The sequence below is a fragment of the Phaethon lepturus genome, unplaced genomic scaffold, assembly GCF_000687285.1.
Source record: "Phaethon lepturus isolate BGI_N335 unplaced genomic scaffold, ASM68728v1 scaffold10484, whole genome shotgun sequence".
NCBI classification, from domain to species: domain Eukaryota; kingdom Metazoa; phylum Chordata; class Aves; order Phaethontiformes; family Phaethontidae; genus Phaethon; species Phaethon lepturus.
The window spans coordinates 24,840-36,280 of record NW_010535474.1 but is presented as its reverse complement, the minus strand read 5'-3'; the positions used below and the strand labels follow the sequence as shown (position 1 = coordinate 36,280).

Sequence of the window (11,441 nt, the reverse complement as noted above, 5' to 3'; positions counted from 1 at the left end):
CGATCCAGCCTGTCCAGATCCCTCTGCAATTTAAATGTATTTAATTAAAAACTGTTTTATCTAAGTATCAAAAAAACAACCCCAACAAAAACCACCACACACAACTACTACTAGGTTCCATAAACCAAGAATTTGGTACGTACTGAGTATTTCTATCAGTTGAGACCTAATAATTTACAAAGCCATGCAAGAGCCATTACTGTAGAAAAAGCTCTTTTTATCCTATCACTTCAACAAAAGCTGTAAAACATTCTCATAACATACCTGTAAAGCAGAGAAGCATTAATTCCAATGTACTGTTTAGAAACTATGGTACACTACATGTTACACAAAACACAAGCAACTTACACAAGTCTATGCACCATCATAAATGGAACCTATACCTGAAGTTTCAGTATGATGAGGCTGACTTCCTTTGGCAATATACAAATTGTCTTGCAATAATGCTTAGCCCACCACAACAGACAGGTTTGCATCCACACATAGGAGGTTCTCTACTCACAGCTGCCTGTTCAGTAACTTTCATGACTTATTAGTGCGTAACCTACTCTTTCCATTCTTCTTCCTCTTACCCAATTCAAGCCCAACATTTTTCCTTTATATATCAATTTCCTTAATCCATGCACTCCCCCTTCCCAGAAGCAGTACAAGAACAACAAAAAATCAATGTATCACATTCTATAAAAAAGAAAACAAATTAGAAAGTGGCATATATCGATGAAATTAAAGAAGTGAGAGGAATAGGACACTTTTAAAAATGCATATGTAGTTAAAAGCTCAAATGTCAATAAAGGCTAACTTTCAAGTTCTTATTAAACTTACTATTCATAAAATATGTTTTCTGTGCAGAAAAAAAAAAAGGACACAATCCCTGGTAATCACAGCAAGTTCTATTGTCTGATTTAGAAGGGTGAGAGTAGTTAAAGCTGGAGATTTGAATTTACCAAGACATAACTGAATATGATACTGATCACAACTGGTAAAAACTATTTCCTTGGGAACTACAACAGTTAAGATCCTTGGAATACTAAATAGTTTTTTCTTCTTCAACAAAACTCATCCATTATAATTACAAGTGACTGCAACCAGTTGTGGTTCCCCCCCGCCCCCGCCACACACACACACTTCTAGTGTCCTTTTATTTCTCACAATTGAAGTCATATGCCCTCTTATGTATTCGTTCATTGTTACAGAAGTTTTCTTTAGCTGTGATTCCCTTTGTGTTTAACAGCTTTAATCAGCTCCTCTACACCTTATGTTCTTATACCCCCTACCATGGTTTGCTGTGCCTGAAGAGGAAGCAAAAAGGGAACACAAAGCTTGCCAACCAGTAGAAATTCCTTAAGCAGTACTGTGCCCTCCGAAGCAGCTTGACACAGAAAAACCACAAACTCGGAAGCAATCTAAAAACAAACAAAAGGCACTCTCCTCACAGTAGTGCAGTCCACCTTCAAATATATTCCTCAACCCTTATCCCTCCCTCCCAAACTGCCTGCACCCACAGGACTTGCAGTAATGTCCCATAGGTCTGGAGTTACCTTGAAAAACAATGAAAATGGACAATGTGTCTCAAGGAAAACTCCCTTTAATGATGAGCACTACTGTTCAAGGAATATACTAAACCATGGATATTACTAAATAAATATCTGCCATGGCGTCATTTCACTAACATTTTGGCTATCCAATTTCTGAAACAATTTGACTATGTCAAAGCATTCAAATTTTAAAAAAATCACAAGGTATTTATTTTGCTAAATGAAACTCAACTATGCATATGTGGGTAGCTTCTAGTGACTATATATAATCTTTACTACTGCTTTTGAAGTCAAAGTATTGCAATAATAATCCAGTACTGGACATTTCAGTTATTTCCAGTGCATGACCCTTTTACGCCTGCTTATATTTATGAATGTGTGTAATCTTACTGACATCAACTGGACTAAGACATAACAAATGTACAAATATTTACAAGCACAGGTTCTTAAGTCTTTGTACTGATACAGACTTGATAGCTTTCCTTAGGTATATAGTCTTCAAAATGGGCTATTTACCAATGAAATAAGCAACTTTGTAATTAAGCAATATTCTGAAGAATTAAAAACAGAAAGTTTAATTTCATGTTTATATTTATTAATGCATTATTCACCATGCTGGCAGAAATGATCTCATATTTGCATTAAAAATTCATCAGTGCAAAAACCCTACCTTTATTATTCAACTTTCTCCCACAAAACAGATCAATTCTATAAAACATATATGGACCCAGAATACAATGAACTACATTTATTCAAGCAGTTGTGTTTGTGAACAAGCCACTGATTCTGCCTTTGAATTCTCAAGAGAACACGGTTTCTATATTGAGTAAGAACCAAAATTACTTAACCCTGTATTGAAAACAAGTGCACCCTGTGTTACTGGGATTCAATACTAAGAAAGGTAAAACTTGTCAAGCACAGCTCCTTGTTCATTTACAAGGGAGGTAGAATGGATCCAACACATACATCTTGCTCCAATGTTGATGCAAGCATGTTTATTAGCACCTCTTTTCTCACCTGCTGAAATCTTTCTCTGTCTCTAATTCCTCTTCTCCATGACCCAGACGCAGGAGGTGGCGCTCATCAATGTCTAGAGCCATGATTTTTTCAAACAGTTGGTTCAAGGCCTAGAGATTGACAGGAACAAGAGAAAAGGTAGTTTTTAGAAGTTCAGAGGCTCTTGCAGGGGAAAACTGAACAATTACTGGTAAACCAACTAGGAAATTATGCCTATTTTGGTATAGATGGAAGCCAAAGCAAACGTGAAGTTGAAACAAACTACAGCTCTAAATCTTAACAGGGAAATCACCCTACTAAAACTCCTGTATTTGCATACTTTATACAACAATTAAATTTGATTTTACAATTTTAAAACAATTTCAGAATTTGATAGTATCACCTAGTTAATTTAGTTCATAAAGCTATCAGTTTATAGAACTGTCTCAAGAAGCATGCTTTGCAAACATTTGATTTTTTTTTTTAGATGACTTTAAACCATTTAACTTTTACTGTAGAAGAGTGTGGTCTAGTACTGACTGGCAGGTGCTGTTACTCTACTCCATATGGATAAATACATTTTAATTTTGCTGAACTGAACTTCAAGGTGTGCTATGTCTCCTGCCTTAACTCTTCCATTCTCTAACAGCTTAGTATCAACTGTCCAATTCAGTATATTTCAAAGGAGTAAGTTTGTAAGCACCGGATCACTAAGTCATGAAACTAAGAATAAACATCAGCAAGCTTCACTTCAAGTCAGCTGGAAGTCATGCAAACATGTTAAAGTACAGTGTCAAGGCACAAGGAATGAACCCTGCTAAGATACAGTTTATTTTCTGAAGTACAATTTCAAGTGCATGTCCTCTTATAAGTCTTGTCTGGTAAGAAGAGTCTCCTAGCTGCCTTAAATTATTTCCTTCTTTTTCTCCCGAACAGGCATGCTCTCAACCCTTCCTCTCAACTTCACTACCTGTTACTCTCACGCAACCCACTGTAGACTGGCCTATATTATTCCTGTATCATTGTAACTCCTCACCAAAATGAAGCCATATCCACTATTCTTTGATCAACAGCACAAGTGCTTGATCTTGCTTTAATGGAAAAAGTTTTAAATGTTTTCGAAGTGGTATTGTCAGTTAAAATAGCTCATAACTGAGACAGGGTAGGCTGATTAGGGAGACCAGGAAATAGATGACCCTAGTTTCCAAACAAATCCCTCCAAATCAGATGCAAATTTAGAGTAAGAATCTTTAAGACCTCTATAATTTTTATTCTTATTTTATATATGCTTGAGAATGAGCAGCTAGATTTCATCTCTTATGAATGGGAAGCAAGCATTCAGCTGAAGAGGCCCTGGTACTTTCCATGCCTTCTCTTAGAAGCATGAAGCACAGAGCAACCAATGTCCGAGAAAGCTAGTTAGCAAAAATCTGGTAGGCATGCAGTGAATGTGCAACTGTAAAAATTGCGCAGACACTTTTTCAAAACACTCCCCAATTTCTACTCCCAACTAGTTAAATATATTGAAAACTTCTGATATATAGCTCAGACCTACAAACCCGAAATTCAAAAATTTTATTTCATATTATGAAACTGGCAAAACTACATATAAACCAACTCATGTTTTCATTGTTAAGAGACAACTGCAATCCCAAACCTACTGATCTCAATACCTGCTGTTGTTGTTGATTTTAATTACAGGAAAACTTCATGCATGACTGACAATTTACCTGATTAGAGTGGGTAACTATAAGAGTTCGTTGTTCTGGGAAATTATGATAAAGATTGGATATTATCTGGACTGCTACATCAGTTTTTCCAGTACCAGGTGGACCCACCACCTAAAAATAAACACCAACAAAAATTAAAACCAAACAAATATCAACACACAATTTATCAGAATATTGCACAACACAGAAATATAGACAGTTGGGAAAAAAAAAAAACAATTTCACAAGACATTGACATCATACATTGACAACAACAACAAAATTTTGTTTCATGTAAAATTTCATCCTAGCTTCTATGAACTTCAAGAATATGTACATACACCATGAAAGACTTAGCCCAATGCCAACACAGATTCCTGCCTAAGAGGAATATGGTAATCCAGCAATTACTTGCTGGCCTTTGTGAACTTCAAGAACAAATACACTATATCATGAAAGACCAGTTCAGATTAGTTAGGTAGATTCCTGCCTAAGAGGAATATGGTAATTGAGCATATGAAGTACTATTCTTTTTCACAGCCCATGAAAAAGAAAAAAAGGCTTTTTAGCCTCAGGACAGGCTAAACATAGGGAAAATGGTAAAAAAAGCACCAAAGCATATAACTGAAAAAGAATAAGGTGAGGCAGCTACAAATAACAAACAAACAACAACAAAAAAAAAGTCCATACTTTTATTTACTCAAATACTCAAAAATCTACAACTGATGATATATAAGTAATACTAACAGTATTTTTATAGGCTCAATTATACCAACAACATTCAAAAATTGACATCTGAGACATTTTAGAGGTATCCAAGTGTTACAAAGCATCTCAAAGGAATTTTTTCAGCATTCAGCAGCACAGAATAGCAGGTTTCATATTCATCTACACATAAAATTACAAACTGCTATGAAATCATGCTTGCTTTTAAAGAATCTCATTGATCTCTGGATTCAAAAGCAAGTAGGATTGTACTGCTCAAAAATATTTGACAGAAATACATGACACTGACAGAAAAGAAAACATAGGCCTATATTATGTAACTTCCCTCAGTCTGCCTTGTCTCCCTGCAAAAAGTGGGTGATGTAGTAAAAAAAAAAAATTTTAAAAAATCAGAAATGCGTCCTCAAAAACAAAAAGCCAATTTTGTCATTGTTTTTCCCTTTTGACCGACAGACTCTCAGTCTCTAACCTCTTAAAAATCAACAAATGCGGTTTTAGTAGAAAAGCTCAAATTATATAACGACCATCTTCTCAAATATTTATGAAAGCTGATGGAGTACCAGGCACAGGAAGTTACTTTTCTTCTTCAAAGCCCTCTAAAAGGGAAGTAAATGGTAGTTTATAATGCATTATACACTTGCATTTGAAAGTCATTAATAGTTCAACAAATATTAAATGATACTAATAAACAGTATGCAATGGTATTTAAAAAAAAAGCTAGGTGACCTAGAGACACCGTCTCTAGTATTTTGCGTGTTAATTATGTACTACAAAATAGTAATAAAGATTTTAATTTCACAGTATTCTTTCCTATTGACAATACCACTGATATAAAGCAATACTCCTATACACTGGCATGGGTATTCTCAGACACTCTAATTATGTAAAACCCAGCAGTTCAAATCATTCCAAAGAACCCCTTCCAACATTGTTTAATAAGCAAACTTAAAGCATCTATCACTGTGGCATTTTCACAGCATTCAAAAAAAGAACTCTGATTTATAAATAGACCTTAAATTTGATACTCTATCAACAACCAGAAAGTTCTCCTGTATTCTAGTAGAAAACGTACCATACTCAAAAACACTGCCAAGAACTCAGGTAACTCTTATACACGTTTATGACACTACTAATTTCAGCACACTGTCCCTGTCAGGCAGGGACAAAAGGCATACAATTCTACTGAAGTTTATTTTTTCTTTTGCTTTGCATCTTTTGTGCGCTAACTACAGAGTGTATAGGGAGCAGTAAAACATAAGGTGGAAGGGGAGGAGGAAGAATGTGGTACTAATGAATACCCATACAAAAACCCCAAAATTAGCATTATTGCCTATATAGACCAAGAAGAAATTAAGAGTATCAGAGAAGAGTCATTCAAATACTCCACTGAGTCACTACCAGGATAGACTGTACTTCACTGAGACACAGCTACTTGTGATCAAAGTCTAACTGAGTGTGGTAAACCTTAAAGACCTTTGCAAAAATTCACTGATTAGAAATTATTTTCGTAACAAGTCTACAGCTTGGGCTTGCTTTGTAACTTCTTAGTTCTAGAATTCAGTAGGATATAAAGGACTGCATGTTACATTTCACAACACAGCAGCAAAAAGGTCCCTGAAGACAATTCAATGACTTTCATTTCCTTTAATGGAGTTAGATAGAACTAAAAATGAAGCAAGTAATTTGAAACAGCCAAAAATGACAGACATGGCAAAAGCTATACAGTCTAAAATTAGCAATCCAACTACTGAAAAAGTAAATTCAGTTGTTGTGGAAAGTCTTCAGCCACTGAAACACAGGATACAGTTATGCAGAGATCAAATGTGTTTCTGTATGATTTTGTGAAGATGGGAGGATGTTGAGACTTTGTATGTTAATTTTTCATATTTTTAAACTATTAATACAAGTGACCTCAGCAAGGCTACAGAAATGGGCATTCTTGGTATTTCACTGAATGTACCTAAGGCCAGAATCAAAGAGTATAAAACCCTCAAAAATATGCTTACCATAGTTAGTCCAGGCTGCATTCCCGCACGTATAGCTTCAATCTGAGTATGAGTAAATTGAATAGTATTGCTGTAGCAAAGCAAAACAAGATCAGAGAATTGATAGATTTTGCCAACAGTTTTGATAAAAAGCAATTCTTTTAACAAGTTTGATTTAAATTAATTGGCTACATGTTTCTCCAGAACTACATGCTTGCCAATTTTTATATAAATTAAACCATCATTACAACTATCTTCTTTCTAGAAATGACAATCCTGTGATTTGTAAGCAAGAAAGTAAATCACATTCCCCACATGACAACAAAATCATCCCATCTAAAAGATTGTCTGTGTTTAGTTATTATTTTGTGAGAATGCTGTAGAATTATTCAGGTATGATTCTCACAATATTCAAAGTCCTGACACAACACTAAAAGACAGTATTTCTCATTGTTCTTCACGGGAATTTTTTAACAAAGAGGTGATAATAGAACAGTTTGATTTAAATATAAACAAAACAGTCTCATATTCAAATCTTCTTTCAGTAATGAAGTCAAAATGACATTTTGTTTATAATTAATATTACTTTTAAGTATTTCTGAAAATGAACTGCTATGCACGTGTTATCATTTGTAAGTAAGTTCTCATCCGTTTCTTACCGTTTTGGTTGATTATATGGATAAGGTCCCCTGTTTGGAATGACATGAGGCTCTACAATCAGTGTTTTAGCTTCTTCAGGTTTTTCTTCGTTCCCATCCTCTTCTTTTCTTTTCTTTCCTTTACCTCCCTTTATTGGGAAAGTTATCCTGTAACACATAATTTAAGACTACACTTCAACACATTCACTATGATACCAGACTGTCTTCCAAGTTTATGCAGAAAGAAAAGATTTTTTGGTCACCATTAAGACAAACTTTCACACGATAGGCAAACAAGAGTTGCAGATAACAATTAATGAGGAAAAGGAAAAGGAATGACAAATAAATTGATGAAGCTGATTTTAAGAGAGCATATTTGACAAAAAGCATGTCAAAAGTGCTCTTTACATTGGTTGAAAAGCCAGAAGCAATGCTGAGAGCAAGCTGGAAAAAAACTGAAGGCAAAGAGTTCATAAATGAAAACAGAAGGGACAGGAATAAAGTTATACTAGAAAGCCACCAACACTGTCTGTTTAGTAGTAATAACTTGATTTTGTTCTAGACCTGATGTACAGTTGTTGGGTTTTGTTGGTTTGAGGGGGGGAGGGGTTTGGGAGTGTTTATTTGCTTTTTAGTTTTTTGTTTGTTTGTTTGGGGTTTTGTTTGTTTGTTTTTAAACACAAGATATGTCAATATTCTAAACTGCTCCAGCATATGAAGTCTTTTATTATCCAAGTCTTTTATGGCCCTGTCTCATATGTTAGCAAGCTTCTACTTTAATTCAGAAACAAATCACGGTGAAGGAATTCCAATGGCTATCCAATCACCTTGAGACAACAATGCAGACATCTTTAACAGCAATAATCTTTTGGCCTCTTTGCAGGACAAATGCAGCAGTAGGAAAAGCAATAGCTCTTCATAAAAAGGAGTATCTGTATTTTAATCTATGAACTGAAAATGAACACTACATCATCAGGGGAAATTTTGTGTGGTATCTTGTCTTGATATCTTCAGACTATTTTTATATCATTATATAGTGTTAGTGCCTTCTCCACATATTCTACATGCAGTTTTTAAAAAAAAAAAAAAACATGGAAGATTACCTCCCTACTTTTTTTTTTTTTAATTCAATTTAGCCATGATAAGACCTGACTGGAGGGGCAAAACCATCTTTTCCCTCTTCAGTCAAATCTATTCCTTCAAAAGGAAACATATGCCAATTCTCACTAACTTATAAGGGAAAAAAGATATAGTTTCTTCATTCTAGCTGAACGAGCTATTCTCCAACACTATGCACTGTGAAACTCAGTTGCCAAAATGCAAGGAGATCCACCAGGAGGGACAGAACTGTCTAAAAAATTTTAGAAGTCTAAAAATGCTGCACAACAGCACCACTGAAACAAAACATGTAAACCTCATTCAGTGGTTGCAAAGGTAGGCATCCTATTTCAGAAACCATTTCTAAAATAAAATAAGCACTATGGGATTTCAGACTTAATTCTTTATTTTGATCGAATGGTGTTTCCAAAAGCTGAAATTTTAACTGATGTTGAAATTGCTGTTCTCACTTTGCTTTAATGAGACATGTAAGGAAACTATGTAATTAAAAATCTTTAGCCTGAGCTTGAGGAGGCTACGTACCATAATGCAGAAGTGAATACTAAGTGTCTTGATTCTGTATCATACTCTTGCTTTTCCCATATATTTAGTAGGCTGATCTACAAGCAATGCTCTGATGCATTTTTGTACAGAACAGAGCAGAAACTGGTCCTGAGCCTACCTGTAGTAAACTCCGTTGTATAAATATCTAAATCTAAATGTTATCATGTTAACATCTTTCCTAAAAAGAAAGAGCACCTGCCTTCAATCACTGAACTAAACTCCACCTGACAACACACTTCAGCAAGAATACTGGACCAGGAGTACTTGAAATTTTACTGTCACCTGAAGGGGGGTATTTGCAGAACTGGATTGTCAACAGTCACTTTAATACTGTATCCAGGAAAGCTAGCTTTTAAGTGATCAATGGACAGGAAAGTGTCATTAAAATCCAGAGTTGCAATCTGATTTGGCATTTTCGAATAGTGTGCACTGCTTGGGTCTCCATATCCTAGAATGATGTCATGCAGCCAGTCAGGAACCACACAATCTGTGTTCATCAAATTCCTAATAGTCTCCAGAACAGCCTGTAAATTAGAAAAACAGAAAAAATATGATTGGAGAAATCGACTTTTTAGTCTTCAGTATGCCACATTTTGTTGGTAAACAAGTCTATTCTAAGATGCCAGCATATAACAGTCTTTAATTGACAAGTGTTTGGTCAATATATATACAGTGTATATATGCAACAAAACACCAGTGTAAGACCATATAATACTTAAACTATCACGTTAGTAAAGAGGACCATAATCATCAGTAAAATTTTCATTCCAGAACACTCAGAGGAGAAAAAAAGGGCATAGTTCAAAACAAACTATAAACAAAGTGTCTGCTATGGCCCTGGATTACTGTCCTGGTTTTACAACATGCGAACAATTCACATTTTGTCAACAGCTACACATATTTCTGCTTGAGGTTCTTCTCCAGGATTTTCACAAGGTCATGCTGTTTATACAAAAAATGCACTAAAACTTCTGCATTGTTATAGTCCTGTCACACATTGGGTTTCTATGTACAATCTTGTGGAGTACAGCTTCCTTGCTTCTCAGCCCTTTCTTACCCTGCTTAAATTCACTAATCCAAGAAGACAACTGATGACTCCATAGAGTCCCCAACATATTTCCGTATACATATTCTTCTAAAAAGTTTCAGCTTTGTGGATACCAATTGGGCTATCGATTTCTGGAAGCAGCAAACAGTAAGCCTTATGTCAGGCTTTCTGAAGACTATAGACACAGGCTATTTTAAAACAATTACTCTTTACTTTGACCAGCACAAAAATCGTATTTAGTGTAATGCACAACTGTATGGCAAATGAATGCCTCAGCCACCCCAAAACTTAGATCAATTTTTTACTAGAAATCTAATAAATTCAAGAACACCCTCATGCAGTTTAAGGTTTCTCCTTCAACCCTGTAAATTTCATCTCTGAGAGCACCAAAAGAAAGGCAATTTTTTGTTCATGTTGCATTTTGATAATGGAAAACTCAAGGAACACTAAACATTCAAAGGTCTAAATGGTCTAACAGCAAAGAAACTGAGCATGCGTACAAGAAATATTTTCAGGTTTACAAAATTATGCACCCTCAGAGCAAAAGATGGCAATAGTATCTTGTGCTGCATTAGGAAGTTGCCAGCAGGTGAAAGGAGGTGCTCCTTCCTCTCTGCTCAGCACTGCTGAGGCTGAATCATAGAATGGTTTGGGTTGGAAGGGACCTTCAAAGGTCATCTAGTCCAACCCACCTGCAATGAGCAGGGATATCTTCAACTAGATCAGGTTGCTCACAGACCCATCCAATCTGACCTGGAATGTTTCCAGGGATGAGGCATCTACCACCTCTCTGGGCAACCTGTGCCAGTGTTTCACCACCTGCACTGCGAAAAACTTCTTCCTTAGATCTAGTCTAAATCTACACCCTTTTAGTTTAAAACCATTACCCCTTGTCCTATTGCTACAGGCCCTGCTAAAAAGTCTGTCCCCATCTTTCTCAGAAGCCCCCTTTAAGTACTGGAAGGCTGCAATAAGGTCTCCCTGGAGCCTTCTCTTCTCCAGGCTGAATAACCCCAACTCTCTCAGTCTGTCCTCATAGGACAGGTGTTCCATTTCAGAGCAGTTTTGTGGCCTCCTCTGGACCCCGCTCCAACAGGTCCACATCTTTACTGTGCTTCGGGATCCAGAGCTGGACGTGGTAC

General features: G+C 35.9%; 1 protein-coding gene across 1 annotated transcript in view; it reads right to left on the bottom strand.

The window, feature by feature from the left end:
* Positions 1–2,552: 2,552 nt before the first annotated feature.
* AQR (aquarius intron-binding spliceosomal factor) overlaps positions 2,553–11,441 on the bottom strand; it is a gene marked incomplete at both ends in the record, with an annotated part of 32,913 nt that continues 24,024 nt past the window's right edge. Inside the window, 5 exons of the mRNA XM_010285820.1 lie at positions 2,553–2,662; positions 4,262–4,372; positions 6,973–7,042; positions 7,611–7,757; positions 9,534–9,775. Coding sequence (XP_010284122.1) covers positions 2,553–2,662; positions 4,262–4,372; positions 6,973–7,042; positions 7,611–7,757; positions 9,534–9,775 — 680 coding nt within the window. The remainder of the gene's footprint in view (positions 2,663–4,261; positions 4,373–6,972; positions 7,043–7,610; positions 7,758–9,533; positions 9,776–11,441) is intronic.